The sequence below is a fragment of the Phacochoerus africanus genome, chromosome 14 (assembly GCF_016906955.1).
Source record: "Phacochoerus africanus isolate WHEZ1 chromosome 14, ROS_Pafr_v1, whole genome shotgun sequence".
Taxonomy (NCBI): Eukaryota; Metazoa; Chordata; class Mammalia; order Artiodactyla; family Suidae; genus Phacochoerus; species Phacochoerus africanus.
In genome coordinates, this window is record NC_062557.1 from 43,061,480 (window position 1) to 43,079,217 (window position 17,738).

The 17,738-nt window shown below is 58.1% G+C and overlaps 1 protein-coding gene across 3 annotated transcripts in view; it reads right to left on the bottom strand.

The window, feature by feature from the left end:
* RAB11FIP4 (RAB11 family interacting protein 4) overlaps window positions 1–17,738 on the bottom strand; it is a 106,446-nt gene that overhangs the window by 1,580 nt on the left and 87,128 nt on the right. For 2 of the 3 annotated variants that reach the window (XM_047757822.1, XM_047757824.1), the window contains 11 exons: window positions 13,062–13,294; window positions 10,651–10,845; window positions 9,998–10,132; window positions 9,700–9,735; window positions 8,557–8,656; window positions 8,192–8,295; window positions 6,734–6,874; window positions 3,891–3,972; window positions 2,576–2,713; window positions 2,337–2,495; window positions 1,058–1,246 (listed from right to left, as the gene is read on the bottom strand). In XM_047757822.1, coding sequence (XP_047613778.1) covers window positions 1,058–1,246; window positions 2,337–2,495; window positions 2,576–2,713; window positions 3,891–3,972; window positions 6,734–6,874; window positions 8,192–8,295; window positions 8,557–8,656; window positions 9,700–9,735; window positions 9,998–10,132; window positions 10,651–10,845; window positions 13,062–13,294 — 1,512 coding nt within the window. The remainder of the gene's footprint in view (window positions 1–1,057; window positions 1,247–2,336; window positions 2,496–2,575; window positions 2,714–3,890; window positions 3,973–6,733; window positions 6,875–8,191; window positions 8,296–8,556; window positions 8,657–9,699; window positions 9,736–9,997; window positions 10,133–10,650; window positions 10,846–13,061; window positions 13,295–17,738) is intronic. The other variant, XM_047757823.1, reaches the window with a different exon arrangement.

Here is a 17,738-nt window from a genome sequence, read left to right on the forward strand (position 1 = left end):
CAGGGAGGGTTAGATACACAAGAGGCCCAGGCCTCCCCCCCCCTACGGACGCTCACACGGCTGGCCTGTGGAGGGGTCCGGGAGGGGTGATTTTGTGGAAGAGGTTGGGAACACCGGCCGGAGGCCTTTATAATCAGGATGGACATCCAAGGTCCCAGGGTCCTAGGACTGCCTAGACTGTCCCTCACGCCACCCCCCAGTCCCGACACTGTCCTCTAGGTCACCTCCTGCTGTGTCCTTCATGGAAATGAAATGCTGCCTCTGCCTGCGGGCTGGAGGCTGGTGCCCAAGCACAGGGTAAGGGGTTCACTGACTCTTACGATTCACGCTGAAATCTAACCTAGGTATTTCAAGGCCTGATCTTTTTTTTTTTTCCCTCCCATTTTTGGCCACCCCACGGTATCTGGAGTTCCCAGGCCAGGGGTCAGATCCAAACTGCAGTGTTGACTTAAGTTGCAGCTGCGGCTACACCAGATCCTTAACCCACTGTGCCGAGCTGGGGACAGAAGCCTTGTCCGAGCGCTCCCAAGACACTGAGGATCCTGCTGTGCCCCAGTGAGAGCTCCTCGGAGGCCTGATCTTTCATCAGCACACCCCAGTGGGGCAGAAAGTGTGGGCTTTGGTGCCGGAAACCTGGGTCCCTCTCCCCCCCTAAGCTGGCTGACCTCGTGTCCCGGTCTCCCCATCTGTGACAAGAACGTGCTCAGAACGCCTTCGAGTTCTCAGAAGATTAAGTGAAGACACCTGCAAGCAGGTGCCCAGGAAAAGCCAGTATCCTCCCCCCTTGGCCTGGCTCCAGGGCACATCCAGCCTCCCCTGGATCGCAGGCTGATGAAATCAACTGGCCATTTCAGCCCGTTCCTGGCACAGTGGAGACTCGAACTCCACTCTGCTCCCAAGCCCGTGCTCCCCCACCACGTACAGGAAACCAGAGCTGATTCAACTCTGCCCTGTCGCTTGGGGTCACCGCAGGTGGGGACTCTGAGCGGCCAGGTCCTGGCCCGCTTTTCCTGCTCTGGGTGGCCCGGGGCTCACCATGGGATGGGGCGGGACTCACAGACGAGGGGCCGGGCTCCGAGGCGAGAGCGGGTGAGCACGTTACCTCGTCGCGAGAGGCCGTGTCTATCTCTGCAGCCAGAGACTGGGCTTTGGTCTGGGTGGCAAAGAGGTTCTTGGCTTCGTAGAGGCTGAGGCTCAAGATCTGCCCGTTCAAGTCGTCGTTCTGATCCCGTAGCTTATGATTCTCCTGTGGAGGGGACAGAGGCCACATCAACTCCCCGGGCATCCAGAACCCACATCTCTGCATCCACGGGCTCCTAGCCCCCACCAGCACCCTCCCCTTGGCGGGGGAGTGTCACAGGCAGCTCAGGACACCCACGGATGACGTGGCCTCTGCCACGCCTGCCTGGGAGGAGAGCTGGATGCTGGGAGGTCCTGGGGTTCTGAGGAGGCGCTATAGCCCTGTACTGGGAGCCAAGTTTCCGGACAGAAGCATGGCTCCTGGCCGCTCCTTCCTCCCTAAGGGGAGATGAGCCGGAAGAGGGGGCTCCGAGGCCCTGTGTGGGGACACTGCTCACCCAGTGGCTCCTTCTCCACCACTGGCCCTGGGTGAAAAGCATGCTCTGGGTCCCTGGGCTGGCGGGTCAGCTCATGCTCTCAGCTCCCCCTGCAGCTGGGCTCAGGAATCCCACTCTTGGGAGTTCTTCCCAAGGGCGCCCTTGCTCCTGCGTACAGCCCGCCCAGGCCCTCCTTACCAGCCCCGTGACTCTTGCTTTTGCCTCAAAGTTCCTAACTGCTGGCACCTGGGACCTTGGGCGTCCCCCCCCCCACCATGGCTGAGAAGGGCTGGGGTTTGGGGTTGCTGGCGACGCAGAACCTCCAGCCCCTCTGCATCCCGGGCAGCCAACTCAGAGGTCTGAGCGAGGGCTGCCCCCACCAGGTCAATGTCCCTCCGGACCCCGCTTCCCCCACCCCGAACTGGTCTCCAGTCATGGGAGGGTGTCTGGGAACCATGTGACATGGAATCGTGGGCTCGGGGTCCGCTTGTGGGAGAACCCAAGGCAGCAAGGCCTGCACGCGGGGCTGGGGAGTCTCATTCTCCAGCCCTCATGCCCAGGACCGAGGACTGGGGTCTGCTTCTCTTCGTGGCTGCTGAGGGAGGACCTGGGATGTCCACCTGCCTTGCTCGAGCTGTGAGACGGGGATGAGCAGCCCCGAGGCCCAGGGTGTCGGGAGGAGCGGGCAGCTGTGTGGGGGAAGGTGGTGCTCCAGCTCCCGGCCCCTCGCAGGAGGCCCGCCCGGTGGGGACACCCAGACACCTCACCCCGCAGACCCACCTGCTTGAGCCGCTTCACCTCGTGCTCCAGCTCCACCTCTCGGGCCCTGGCGCTGAACTCGCCCAGGCCGGAAGACAAGCCTCGGCCCCTGCCCGGCCGCTCGCAGTCCAGCTTGTACATCTGCAGGTGCTCCAGCTCCTTCCGCAAGTCCTCAATGAGCTGGGGGGAGAGAGGCTGGTTGGCAGGAGCAGGGGGGCTGGGGTCAGGGGAGCCCTGGCGCCCGCTGGCCTGGGACCCACCTCCTGCGTAGCCTCCCGCTCCTTCTGGAACTCAACGCGGTTCTGCCGCAGCTTGTCCATCATGCGCTTGTACAGGTCCATCTCATCCTTGAGCCGCAGGCTGGTGTCCTCCAGCCGGTCGGACATGCGCTGCCGCTCCTGCAGCCGGGAGACCGGGGTGGGGTGGGGGGAGTTCCCAGAGGGGCCCGCTGTGCCCTGGGGGCTTTGATGTGGGTCGGGGCAGCCACCTCGACAAATGGGCCAATCAGACCAGCCCCCTGGACAGAGCCCCCTGAGGGATGGGTTAAAGAAATGACCAGGTCTCCTAGGATTTTAGAAATGCAGCTAGAAAAATCTCAGGTCTCTTAATTTAAGTCTTTTTACTTTTTCTTTTTTTTTTTTGGCTCCACCCACGGCACGCAGACGTTTCCCTGACCAGGGATCGATCCCGAGCTACAGAGCAACCCTAGCCACAGCAGTGACAACACCAGATTCTTAACCCTCTGTGCCACAAGAGTTCCTCTGAAGTCCTCTAATGAGGAGAGACAGACCTGAATAGAAGCCCAAACAGAAGCAAACCTCTTTCTTTTCTTTTTTTTTTTTTTTTAACGGCTGCACCTGCAGCATATGGAAGCTTCCAGGCTAGGGGTCGAATCAGAGCTGCAGCTGCCAGCCTACGCCACAGCCACAGCCACAGGATCCAAGCCACATCTGTGACCTACACCACAGCCTGAGCTAAAGTAGGATCCTTAACCGCCTGAGTGAGGACAGGGATTGAACCTGAATCCTCACAGACGCTATGGTGGGTTCTTAACCTGCTGAGCCACAACAGGAACTGCTCTTTCTCTTAGTTTCTCCATAATATAAAGAAATATACGTCCCTGTGAAAATTTTGGAAAATTAGAAATACAGAAAGACAGGAGTTCCCGTCGTGGCGCAGTGGTTAACGAATCTGACTAGGAACCACGAGGTTGCGGGTTCGGTCCCTGCCCTTGCTCAGTGGGTTAACGATCCGGTGTTGCTGTGAGCTGTGGTGTAGGTCGCAGATGCGGCTCGGATCCCGCATTGCTGTGGCTCTGGCGTAGGCTGGCAGCTACAGCTCCGATTAGACCCCTAGCCTGGGAACCTCCATATGCCGCGGGAGCGGCCCAAATGGCAAAAAGACAAAAAAAAAAAAAAAAAAAGAAAAGAAAAGAAATACAGAAAGACAAAGTATTGTTTGAATTTTGTTGCCTTCTTTTCCCCTAGGGCAACTTTATTGGAATTTAAGAAACTAGAAACTAAAGGAATTCAGCTCAAGATCCAAGTCTGAGAGATGCCTGGACCTGCTGCTCACCTCATCCAGCTTCTCTGTCTGTGATTTAAGCCGAGTCACTGTCGTTCTGAGCTCGGCATTTTCTTCCTCTAACTGCTGCACCCTGGAGACAAGGAGAGGGACAAGGACGGCAGAAACGGAGATTAATTTACAACTTGACAATGTGCAGCGACTGTCCACTCCCCTCCTGGGAGGAGGGAAGATACCAGGAAACAGGAGAGAGAGGGAGGGAGAGACAGAGTGAGTGGGAATATGAACTATTGTTCCAAATGATAACACAGTTTTGAGTGTCCTGTCATCCAAGGCAAAACGGGAAAGATACTGAATTATTATTATTTTTGTTTTGTTTTTATGTTTGTTTCTTTTTAGGGCCAGACACGCAGCATATGGAAGTTCCCAGACTAAGGGCTGAGTTAGAACTACAGCCGCCAACCTAGGCCACAGCCACAGCAATGCCAGATCCAAGCTGCATCTGTCTGCAACCTACAATGCAGCTCGAAGCAACACTGGTATCCTTAACCCACTGAGCAAGGCCAGGGATCGAACCCACATCCTCAAGAATACTAGGCGGGTTCTTAACCCACTGAGCCACAACAGGAACGCTGCACTGAAGTTTCTGGAAAAAGGAAACACTCATGTGTGACTAGGAACATAAGACTCGGAGTTCCTGTTGTGGCTTGGTGGGTTAAGAACCCAACATGTCCCTTAAGTTGCGGGTTCGATCCCTGGCCTTGCTCAGTGGGTTAAGGATCCAGCGTTGCTGCAAGCTGTGACTGAACCCCTAGCCCGGGAACTTCCACATGCCTCAGGTGTGGCTGTTAAAAAAAAAAAAAAAAAAAAGCTACTAAAAAAAAGACACAACACTTTTTGCATACATGCTTAGGGCCTGAAGCTGTGCGGGGGCGGGGTGGGGGGGAGAGGTACTCTTCTGGTGAATGGAGAGAAGGTTCCTCGTGGCTGTCTGTGGCTGTCCAAGGCGAGGCCCCCGTTAGAGTTCACGGTGTGAAGGCAATGACTGTCCCGCTGCCCCCAGCATCTCACGGGGCCTTGTCCCTCTGAGCACTCGCCGCAGCTGCCTCTGCCGCCCCCAGGCAGCGGTCCTGACAGTCATAACCTCGAGCTAACGTTCGCGAGGGGCTGTCCTACCGTGAATCCCTGAGCAGACACAGCCCAGGTATCCAGGTCGGTTTTAGGTGACCTGGGAAGAGGGGCAGGTGAGCTGGGCTGTGGGCTAGTGGCACCGGGACAGTGCAGGGTCATCACCTCTGGCACTTCCCTCTCCTTCCCGCTGTCCCATCCTCCTTTGCGGAGAGAGGGCTTCCCGGCCCCCACTGCCCTCTGGGCTCCCCAGGGGAGGCCCCCCGGGGCCAGGGCCTGAGGGGAACTGAGATCTGACGAGGTCGCCTCATGGGAGACTTTGGCAAAGCACACGGCGGACTCCCAGGGCTCTCCTGCAGTGCCTATGGGAGCAGCGCCCCCTGGAGTCGGGCAAGGAGCAAGGATGAGGAGACAATTGCGGCGGGGTTGGGGCATGGCTTTCTGTGCTTGGCCTTGACCTTGGCCGGCACTCACCAGGCTTCTTGTCCCACCCATGTCCCAGCCACCTCTCTCAGGCCAGCCAACCGGCCAGCTGTCAGAAGTAGGCAGAGAACATGCTTAGTGTAGCACCAGCCTCCAGAAACAGATGCAAAACGGCGGCTTCTAGAACCTGAGTGCAAACTTAAAATGAACTCCCGGTGGCAAAGCGGGTCTCTGGTACAAGGGAGGTGGGAGGGATCCTCCTCCAACTGCCCAGGGGGTCTGCCCCCGCCCCAGGTCCTTTGGGCCTGACCTGCCTGCCTGCCAGCTGTGAGGTGCAAGGTGAGAGCCCAGCTCCCAGCAGCTGCCGGCAGACTCCAGAAGGCTCAGCTCAAAGACTGGGGCCTCCGGGGGGCCTGAGGTGGCCTCCCTGGCCTGGGTCAGAGGGAGGGCAGCCCTGGGACATCATGAGAGCCCTCACCTGCGTGCACTGTTCTGAGTCCATCTGCCCACCCACCTTCCTGGTCACTCTGCGGGGAGAGATGACAGATGACTACTGAGGTCCAGGAAGTGATGATAAGAGTGTGTCCAAAATCATGGAGCTAATGGGTGACCAAGCCAGACTGCCGGGTCAGTCCTCCTCTCCCTGCCTGCCTCAGGTTCCAATAGCCAAACCTGAGGCGCAGGAGCCCTGCCTTTCCCTTTACCTCGGCCCCTGGGCCCAGGGTCAGCGCGCCCTAGTGTCAGGTCTGGGAGCATCTGACAGCAGGGGGCGCTCCAAGCCTGCACATCGGAGCCAGTCCAGGAATCAGCGCAAGACCACTGTGGGTTGGCTTTGTTGTTTGTTGTTTTCCAAATCTATTCTCTTATTGACAAACTAGTGTGGTTTCCAGGTTCCCCTAATTTGAACATTCTTTGCTTTTTGCTTTTTAGGGCCACACCTGCGGCATATGGAGGTTCCCAGGCTAGGGGTCAAATCGGAGCCATAGCCGCCAGCCTACGCCACAGCCACAACCACAGCCACACAGGATCCGAGCCACATCTGTGACCTACACCACAGCTCCCAGCAACGCTGGATCCTTAATCCAGTGATTGAACCCAAATCCTCATGGATGCTGGTCAGGTTCGTAACCCACTGAGCCACAACAGCAACTCCCACGAACATTCTTTTACCTGCTTCCTAGAGAACACACCCACGTGTACAAGCATCAAAAGCAGAGTCGCTGGAACATGATGCTTAGCCTCGGGCTTAGCTTCCCCGTCCGTATACATGGGGACATGGCAGGACCAGGCTGTGAGGGCGACGCATCAGAGGGCAGGGGCACCAGACCACCTGCAGGGCCCACCTGGTGTTGAGCAGCTCGATCTCCGTGCCCCGCTCCCGCTCCAGCCTGCCGTAGGCCTCACGGTGGCGCCGCACCTCCTCTTCCAGGGCCTGCTCGGCCGTGGCCTCCTGGTCCTTCACCATCTCCTCCAGCTCGTGCACCCTGAGGAGAGGGACGCGGGCTTCAGCCCAGGGCAAGCTCTAGTGGCCTGTGTCTCCTCCCCACAACCCAGGCTGCAACCATGGGGAGCCCCGGACCCCAAGACCCTGAGTCACTGACATGGTGACTCAGGGAGGCGGCGATTGTGGGAGGCGGCAGTGTGTCTGCCAGGCCGGTGCGCCAGCAGCTTTGCTGACAGATCAATGAGGGACATCTAAAGAGTGATGTGTCAGGAGTTCCCGTTGTGGCGCAGCGGAAATGAATCCGACTAGGAACCAAGAGGTTGCGGGTTTGATCCCTGGCCTTGCTCAGTGGGTTAAGGATCCGGCGTTGCTGTGAGCTGTGGTGCAGGTCTCAGACGTGGCTCGGATCTGGCATTGCCGTGGCTCTGGCGTAGGCCAGTGGCTACAGCTCCAATTCGACCCCTAGCCTTTGAACTTCCATATGCCACAGGAAGTGGCCCTAAAAAGACAATCAATCAATCAATCAATCAATTGATCGATTAAGAGAGGTGTGTCAGCCACACACACTTCTGGGCAGTCAGTCTAGAGGGGAGAAGGGGGCACTCCAAGGTGGGCACAAGGCGGGCCGGCCTTTCCACGGCTGGACCAAACAGCCCTCACCCTCACCCCCTCTTCTGCTCCACTCCTTCCTGGTCCCCTTCTGATCAATAATCCCGCTTACTGGGCAGCCTGACTCCAAAGATGGATACAACCTGGCTGGTGGCTCTGAATGTGCCAGAGCGGAGGAAGGCCAGGCCCCACAGTGAATGTTCTAAGCCCAAGACTGGCAGCCTCGCTGGGGCATCAGTTTGGAGCACTTTTCCCAGGCAACGGTCCCTCCATGAGGCTGACCTTCTGGATGTGACAAGAGGCCCGTCTTTGGGCTCTAGAAGGTTGAGGAACAGAGCCCGGGTGGAGGTCAGTTCACTAAGTTTCGTGACATCCTGTGAGGACAACTACACTCTGGCGGAGCGCGCGGCAGTGCCTGCACCCTTCTCACCACTAGCAGGTGAGTCAGGGGCTGAGCAGGGCTCGTCCTCCAGAAGGGAGGTCAGGCTCTCATGGCTGCAGGATAGACAGGAGATGGGTCCCGATTCTTGCCTCTGCCCGACGCTGGGACTGCAGACTTGGGGGGGCAGTGAGGTCAAGTTCTGGCCTTTCTCCCTGTCCCCAGAGACCTGGCCGTCTGGGTGCCCAAGCAGCAAGGGGCGGACGCTCACAGACGCTCAGAGCTGGAAGGACATGCGGGTTCCCCGCCCCCTATCCTTCCCCGAGGGCCTCGGCCCACGGCCCCCTGCGCTGCCCCGTCTGGCCGGACCTGTGCACCAGCTGCGTGTTCTCCTGCTTCAGCTTGCTCTTCAGGTCCCCGTTGGTCAGGCTGTCATTTTCCAGCTCTGTCACCTTCTTTTCCAGGAAGCTCACCTACCGTGGTGGGGGCAGGGGTGGGGGTGGAGAAAACCTTTAAGTCCACGGAACTGAGAACCTGGGAACCGCAGGACTGACGGCCAGGCCCCGCGGGACGGTGCACAGAGAGAAGAGTCCTGTTGGGTGGGGTGGGGGTGGGGCGGATGTGCCATGCGACCGGGCCACTTAGCCAACTCCTGGGCAAAGACAGGCCTCCCCTGTCCCCAGGCAGCAGCCCGGAGCAGCCGACCACCCCAGGCGCCGCCCGCCCAGACCTACCTTCTCTGTGATGTCGTTGTCGCAGGAGTCGATGCTGTCCCGAAACAGGTCCTCGGTGCTGCCATTGCTGCTGCTGAAGTTGCTGCTGTGCATGAGCTGCCTGCGGGGGTGGGAGAGGTGCATCTGGCTGCAGGGGCCCCGGGCAGACTGGGGTCCAGGCTCAGGCTGTGGGCTGGGGAGCACCTGGGACCCCAGGAAGGGTGGCAGAAACCACCCCCACCCCCACCCCACCCCGAGAAGGCTGCCCTTTCCTGCTGCTTCAGAACCCAGCCAGCAGCTACCAAGGGACCAGAGCTGGTGGGTGATTCCCCTGGTCCCTCCCCTCTGGAAAAAGGCCTGGTGAAGGTGGCCTGGCCCCTCAGTGCTGGCAGAGGACCTGGGCCTCCTGGGACCACCCAGCCCTCCACCATGGGTCTCCTGCCACATCTCTGAGGACGGGCAGAGAGATGGAGACCCGCCCAGGCTGCGCAGGGCAGAGGGTGGGGGAGTGTGGCTGGAACGCAGCCGCTGCCCAGGTAACTCTTGCCAGAGGCAAAACCCAGCTTTGGCTCCTCAGCGGCCCCCACTTCCCACTCCCTGCCAGGCAGCAGCCAGGGTCTTCGCCAAGAGACTGTCCCACCCCAGCTCCTGGACACGTGCTAGCAGCTCAGAGCCCTGGGTGGGGACTTGGGGCGAGTCTGTGGCAGAGCCAGAGCAGGACCCGGGCAGTCCCAGGAAGCCAGCTGTGCAGGATTTAACCTGGAGCAGGGCGACCAGGTCCAGTGGGCCCCTCACGGCCCCATCTCTGCCGGTAGGAAGCCCAGGGCTTCTGCTGCTATAGCTGCCAGCACTGGAGGACAGGAAAGCGCATTGAGAGCTATAGGGTGGGTGCCCCTGGCGTGCCCGCCCGCGGTGGAGTAGCTGAGGGTTTAGAGAGGCCGACTGCAGCCAGAAGGGACTAGGGGTGGGGCAGGGAGGGGGCTGGCCCTTCTTTCTCAGATCTTCTTCTGCCTGCACTGCCCCAGGGTGCCTCGCTCCCTTCTCGGGCGCGCCACACGCAGGGTGCTAGCCGGGTCTGGCTGCTGGCCCGGGGCCTGCCACCCTGGCGGCAGGAGCACAGTGAAAAGGGACAGCATTCAACCCAGGCTTCCGAGGGGGCCTTACCGTCCGAAGGCCGTGCTAGAGATCTTTCGGTTGGGGCTAGAGAGAGAGGGAGGGAGGAGAATGGGTTGGTGAACAGAGGGGCCTCTAGCCCGCTCCCCCCACCGCCCGGGCTGGAGGAGACCACAGCGCAGCCCAGGCTTTCTCCCGCCCGCTGAAGGGCCTGCACTAATCAGCTGGGCTCTGAGAAGCAGCCCCCATCACCTGCCAGGACGGTAGGGCCACCTTCCCTGCTGCTCCTCCCCCCGCCCCCACCCTGCCCGCCTGCCCACCCAACCCTGGGCTGGGCCCCGGGGCTCACCTATTGGCCTTGAGGTTTTTCAGCCGGGCTTCCAGGTCATTGAGCAGGTTGATCTTCTTGCAGCACTGAGAGCAATAAACATCCAGCAACTCGCTGTTGTACGCGTGCCGCTCCTTCCTAGGCGTCTGCCCCGCGCTGGCCCCCGAGAGAGAAAGAAAGCTCCCTCTTACCTGCTGTCGGTCAGCTGCCCTGCCTCATCCTGCCAAGCTTACTACCAGGTCCTCCAGTACCTATGGGCCTCGTGAGCGAGTTTGGCAGGGGGTGGGGTGGGGGGGTGGCAGGAGTGGAAGTACAGGGACGGACCTCCCTCCTCCAGAACTTTCAAACAGAAGCCAACGGTTGTACCCATTTCACAGAGAAGGCAACTGAGGGCTAATGTCAGAGTCAGTAACGACTCAGGAGCGTGGGAAGGTATCAATGCGCCACTTGGATTCTGCAGTCTCCCAGGGTGGTTAGTTCTGTTTCTTTCCCAAGAAAGGAGGAAGGAGGAGGAATTCCAGACCCCCAATCGGGGTGCAGAGGCTGCCCCCCAACTCCAGGAGCAGATCCCAGTTAGCGCGCGACTCTACTATGAACGCCTCCCCGGGGATGTGGCTGGACTGGTTCTCTCGCTTTTCCTGGACCCCAAATGCCATTCCAGACCAAGGGGCCACCTGGAGGACACGGACGACCCCAGGTCCGAGTAGACGTTGGTCCTGGTCTCGTCGTCGGGGCAGGGGCTGCTCGGGGCACAGTCCACGTCATCCGCCTCCCCGTAGTCTTCGAACTGCTCCTCGTTGCTGACCAGCGAGGTGGTGGAGTGCGTGGAGAGGTCCGACGTGGTCATGGGTGGAGTGTGGACCCGGGACCTGAGTGCGTGACAAGGGTGGCTGTGAACGAGGTGCTGCCCACAGCCCGCGGGGGCCGAAGCCGCCAGCCCTTCCAGGAGGTCGATCAGTGCCACGGATACCAGGAGCCTGATGGAGCCTGGACTTCTTCACCTGGCAAGGCCACTCTGGGGCCCGTATCCTGGGCAGACACCTCACCACGGAAAAGGTTTCTGCACGAGAGACATCTAAACCGATGCTTCCCCAAAACACTGCTTACAAGCGAATGGATTACTGACAGCTACACTGAATTCGCTGTTAAATGACAGGACACATCAGTAGACGAAAGGATTGCATCAACTATGGACTCTCGAATCGCTGTTGAAAGGCTTATAAAAAACACTGGCGATAATGTAGAACAATGAATATAAATTGAAAGTCAGATATAAAATTTTAGACATAGGGAGTTCCCATTGCGGCTCAGCAGATTACACACGTGACGAGTATCCATGAGGATGCGGGTTCAATCCCTGGCCTCGCTCAGTGGGTTTAGGATCCAGGGCTGCCGTGAGCTGTGGTATAGTCGTAGATGTGGCTTGGATCCCACGTTGCTGTGGCTGTGGCCTAGGCTGGCAGGTGTAACTCTGATTCACCCCTAGTCTGAGAACTTCCATATGCTGCAGGTGTGGCCCTAAGAAGAAAAAAAAAAATTTTTTTTAGACATAGTACATCAAAGCATATCGAGAGTTTACACAGAATAAGGCAGAGCAGGAAATAAAAATACTTCACTGGTAACAGGGATGGGTCTGGGTGGCGGGACCACAAGGAAAGTAAGTTAACTGCCCTTCATTCTTACCATCCCCCCCTTTTTCGAGTTGTGTGTAATTGCACGTAATCTTACAACGACTGAGATTTTAAAGTAAACAACCATGAGCGGCTGGGGGCGATGCTTCTCCTAGTTTGTAAAGGGGATTTCTAGCCCAAAGAAGCCTAATGCCACAGAATGTGGGTTAGAGACCCCATGTGGCCTGGAACAGTGACAGGAGCTGGTTGAACTCTGTCTAGAACCCAAGAACAAAGACAACTCCTCATCAGCACCTGCCAAACCGCACCTTCCCTCGCGTCCCTGTGCAGTGGTTTCCGTGCATTCTTACTCATAACCTAGCATCTCTCCAAGCGACTAGGCCCCGCACTCAAAAATGGGAAAGGATGGGCAGATTCCTGGTGGCCTTGCAGTTAAGGACTCAGCACTGTCACCGCTGTGGCTCAGATTCGACCCCTGGACCAGGAACTTTTGTAGGCCAGGGACACAACCCCCTCCAAATTTGGGGGGGGCGGTGTGATTCTCAAACTCTGCACCTGAAGACCCGTTTCTAAGAATCTCAGTGTTAATGACAGGACGCTAAAGATCAGGTCTCCTGGTGCCTGCACTCCATTTATTTTTAAAATTTTTTTTTAATTTTTTATTTTGTCTTTTGAGGGCTGCACCCATGGCACATGGAGGTTCCCAGGCTAGGGGTCGAATTGGGGCTGTAGCTGCCGGCCTACACCGCAGCCACAGCCACAGCCACAGCCACGCCAGATCTGAGCCTCATCTGTGACCTACACCACAGCTCACGGTCATGCCGGATCCTTAACCCACTGAGCAAGGCCAGGGATTGAACCTGCGTCCTCATGGATGTTAGTTGGGTTCGTTAACCACTGAGCCACAACAGGAACTCCTGCCACCCCATTTACTTACTTGTTTATCTACTTATTTACCTGCCCTCAGGTTCCTCAACACCTGGGGTTGAATTCATCCTGTCCCTCATTTCTCTCTCCTATAGAATTTTACTCGAACTCTTGGCACCCACTGCTGGCTGCCTCCTGGGCACTGGTCACAGAAAAGGAACAGTCAGGTGGCAAATGATCAGCCACCGGGGTCAACGGGTCTGTGGTCCACATGACCAGCCATCCTTGGGTCGGCTGGCCGGTCACACAGGTGCAGGGGAGGGACCGCTCCCAGGAAGCCACACGGACGAACAACTCCAAAGGGCCCCGCCACGAACCGCACGACTCCCAGAGCCACTCGGGTTTGAGAGCCCCTGCCCTGGAAACATGGACGAGGTTGAGCCATAGGAAACAGTCTTTTGGGGCAGAAGGTTGAAAATGAAAATTGACCATTTCGTACGATCAAGCGATGCCCTCTCTCCACCCCCGGGCTGGCCGTGACATCACCTTCTCCTGACAGGTGGAGCTCCAAGGCAGTTTTAACTCACTTGTCCTCTGGCAGGAACAGGCTCCCGAGCCCTGCGTCCTTCTCGGCGGGCATCCCGAGCGACCCGTCCAGGCTCCGGGTGCTCTCCATGGGGCCCTCCATGTCCAACTCCTGGGGACCCTCGGGCGGGGCCAGCGTCATAGCCTCGTCCTCGTCCTCGTCCTCGGGAAAGAAGCCAGGCTCCCTGGGGAGGAGCTCGCCATCAGCAAAGGTGGGGTCTGGCACCTCGCTGCCCTGGGGGAGACAGAGGGGACAGAGAGAATGAGGCTGGGGCCTGGGGGCTCAGCCCAGCTCCTCAGACCACAAGGACACCAGCAGGGCTGGCGGGGGACGGCAGGGACCCCCCAGGCTTTGGTATGAGACCTTGGAGGTGATCCGTTCTGGGGGCCTCGTGCTGGCCGTCTCATGAGAGCCCAGCGAGGAGAGAGACCCTCCGGGACGGCCATCCACGGAGCAGGGCCACAGCCAGGCCAGCTGCATCATCCAGGGCACCTGGGCCACTTCGCGGGGTGCCTGTCACAAAGTCTGCACAGGAAGCCAAGTGACTCGAAAAAGGCTTCTTGGTGATCATGAGGGCACTGCCCCAACTACAACGACCCTGACAGGGCGTGATGTAGCGTGGCGCAGGGGCATGGGGTCTGCCCCACGGTTCTGGGCATGTCAGATAACCTCTCTGAACCTCACTTCTGGCCTCTGTCACTTGAGAACAGCAACGGGATCTTATGGGATCGCTGTGTCACAGCAGGGCCTCAATCCTGGCCACAGGTCTGCTCTGGCCCTGCCGCAGCCATGCTGGGGAGCAAGAACGATAGGTCCTTCAAGAATGAGCTTTGGGGAGTTCCCGTCGTGGCTTGGCGGAAACAAATCTGACTAGTATCCATGAGGACGCAGGTTCAATCCGTGGCCTTGCTCAGAGGGTTAAGGATCCAGCATTGCCATGAGCTGTGGTGTAGCTCACAGACGAGGCTCAGATCTGGCGTTGTCGTGGCTGTGGTGTAGGCCGGCAGCTGCAGCTCTGATTGAACCCCTAGCCTGGGAACTTCCATATGCTGCAGGTGCAGCCCTAAAAAGCAAATCATAAAATAAAAAAATTTAAACAGACTGAGCTTTGGGCTGGTCCCCAGTGCCTACACACCGCCCTGCACAATGCCAATATGCCATAAAGATGTGCCCGAATCTTTTGCTAAAGTCATCTTACAGGAGAAGAGCTCTGGCTCTATTCCGAGTTTACCCTAGTCAGAGGGGCAGCTCTCTGCAAACCCTTCCTCGGGGCTGCTTTGGCCCCGAGGCACTAAGTACCTGGCGGGGGTAACTGCTTCCACCTGCTCCCATCCCAAACGCCAATTACTCCCCAGGCTCCTCGGCGTGCTCCTTGGCCAGGAGCCCTCACTGGAGGTGCTTCCTCCAGCCCCAGAACCACAAGAAGGGTAACAATAACAGGCTGTGAGAAGCCTCAGGGCATCTCAGACAAGAACAGGATTGGGGCGTCTAAGGAAGGTGATCAGAGACAGGCTTGGCTGTGCCCGCCCAGAGGTGTGCAGCTGTCTGCTGGTGAGCAGGCAGCCCTCCTGGGGGTCTATGCCCACCAAGACAGGCCAGGGCTAAGAATAGATGGCGATTAATGAGCTTGGCTCTCGTCCGTGCCATGACTCGGGCTGAGTACCAGATGGACCAATAAAGCCAGCATCAGGCAGCCAGGCATCCCCGACTGCGGAGGCTGAGGGGCTGTGTAATTAAACTCGCCCCGAGCGTTCACACGGCCCTTTCCACCTCCATGTTGCGAACCCAAGCCCACACGCTCCCAGCCGTACCAGGTCTCGTGCCCTAAGCAAGCTCTAGTCTGCAAACCTGAAGCCGCGTTGAAACAAAGGGAAGCCGATATTTACAGAACAGCCACCACACTCCCGAGACAGAGCTAAATGTTAATATTTTAACCCACTTGGGGCTTCATGACCCTTCGGGACAAGGATCCCCACCCCTATTTTACCAAGAGGAAGTCAAGGCTCAGAGAGTAACCTGTCGCAAGTGCCCTAGCCAGTAGGCAGAGGACCCCCCCTGCCGCGTCTGGCCACTGCTCGCTTGGTTCCATTGAACACTGATGCAAATCATGCTTTCACAGGTTTTCAAACCCCATGGTGACAATGAGAGCCATTATAGGGGCACATTACTCATTATGAGGCTCAGGCACCCCACCTATGGCTGCACCTGCCCCGTGCCATCCCCTCCAGCAGGGAGTCTCTGGGTTAGAGTGTGGCCAGAAGGGGGGGGGGGGGGCTTGGGGAGGAGCAAGGCGCATGCTCAGTTCCTCTGCCCGCAAGCTTTCCGATACCCAGACCCGCAGCGGGGGAAGGTAGGCACCGATGGGGAGTCCCTGCTCTGTGGCGCACATGAGGCCGAGTCTTCACAGCCCTCAGAGCTGGGTCTTGCTCCCCCTTCATGTAGGTGAGGTGACTTGCCCGGCACCTGAGGGAGTCAGTGGCAGGACAGGGCCTGGACTGTGAGTCACCAACACCCACACTTTCCCTGTGGAACCGTGTCAGCAGGGGTCTCCAAGAGGCTCCGCCCACCCTGCTCCCAGATGGCAGGCAGGGGGCCAAGCGGGGACCAGCATCCGTGTTCCAGCGTCTGGCCTGGCATACCGAGGCCGAGCCTGTGCCAGGCACTGTCCCGACAGCCATTCACAGTGGGGACCAAGGTCCCCTCATCGCATGTCCCACAGCGACACAGCCACACTCCTGGGTCCTGGCCCAAGGCCCTGCCCAGAGTGGAAAGAGTGGCCTCGAGTGGCTTGACTCAGCTACAAGAGGGGCAGAAGGGATCAGATACCCCTCAGGGGTCCCCGCTCTCCCAGTGAGACCACCACCTCCTGGGCATATTTTCACCCTCTGACAGCGCAGAGCCCACAGCTGCCTGGCCCGTCACAAACCTCATCACACACGGTTCATGCCTAACAGGCCGGGGAGGGCTCCGGGGGGTACAGGGCAGGATGAAGGATTTGTCATCTCCGTCCGACACACAGAGCAGATGAGGCTCGTGCGGAAGGGAGAGGGCCCTGCTGAGACCTGGAGCCAGGCTCCCGACACGCCCCTGCCCCTCTCCCACCCCCGCACTCAGCGCCCCAGCCTTTTCTTTTAAAGTGGCTGCTCCGACATCAACACCTCTCCATTCAACCCACAGCTGTTTGCCCAAGGCAAGCGGACGTTTTCATCGCAACTTCAAAACCGTCTCTAGTGCAGACGGTGGGTCCCCAAGCATCTAGGATTGCTCGACGCAGGATTTTTTTTTGACTTCACGATGGTATGAAAGAGACACACATTGAGTAGAAAACTGTACTCTGAAGTTTAAATTCAGCTCTTTTCCTGGTGCTGTGTGTCTGAAGCTCTCGTGACGCTGGGCAGTTGCAGCTCTTGGTCTGCGATGCGATCCCCAGCGAGAACAATGGATGTGCTTAGAGCCAGCTTTTCACTTTCAGTACCGCATTCAATCAATTACATGCGCTTTTCCATGCAATTAGAAAATAGGTTTTGAGAGTTCTTTTGTGGTGGAACAGGTTAAGGATCTGGTGTTGCCGCTGCAGTGGCTTGGGTCACTGCTGTGGCGCAGGTTCGATCCCTGGGCTGGGAACTTCCACATGCCGCAGGTGCGGGGTGTGGGGGTGGGGGATCAGGTGGAGGCTTTGTGTTGGGCGATTCTGTTTTAAGGTATCCTGGGCTGCGTTACGATGTTCTGCTAAGTTAGGAGTATTAAAGTCATTTTCAACTTACAATGCAGTTACATCCTGGGAGTTCCCACTGTGGCTCAGCAGAAATAAACTAGTACCCATGAGGATGTGGGTTTGATCCCTGGCCTCGCTCAGTGGGTTAAGGCTCCAGTGTGGCTGTGAGCTGTGGTGCAGGTTGCAGATGCGGCTTGGATCCTGTGTTGCTGTGGCTGTGGTGTAGGCCGGCAGCTGAAGCTCCAATTTGACCCCTAGCCTGAGAATTTCCATGTGCCACAGATGTGGCCCTAAAAAGACAAAAAGCAAACAAACAAAATGCAGTTACATCCCAGTAAGATCTATAGTTTTGCCCAAATGTGCCCCTGTGGAGGCCCCGTGTCGTGCACGCTTCTGAAAAGAGGGCAATCTCTGGGAACGCTTAGGAGCTGAAGAGTAACCAGCCTGGGGGCTTAGGTGACTTCTGCTGCTGCTGCAGGCTCCAGACTCCCAAACAAACCCCAGGCCAGTCCCAGGCAGTGGCAGCACTGGGACAGAGCTGGGCGGTTAGGGGGAGGAGGATGTTGCTCCAGAGGGCATTCCGTGCCCGTCGACACTCCTGTACTGAGAACCAAGAGCTGCCCGCTGCTGAGCTGCTCAGTGCCTCAGTTTCCCCACCTATCGAATGGGGCTAATTACTAGGATTGGATGAGCTGGTACATATTCTAAGCAGAAGGTGCTTAATAACGCTGAGCTATGAGCTATGAGTGTCCTCACTGCATTAAGAGAAGACAGAGATGGTGCCTCCTGGCCTGGGACCCCTTTGCACATGGGCGAAGGTGGGTTGGGTTTAGCTTCTGGAAGCCAGGCTTTCCCAAATTTCAAAGCCCTCCTTCCAAACACACAGCGTGTCTCTTTTCTCCCCACAGGTCGCCTGCTGCCCACTGTCTTGGAAGGTCTCTCTGTGCATTAATTATACCCTTT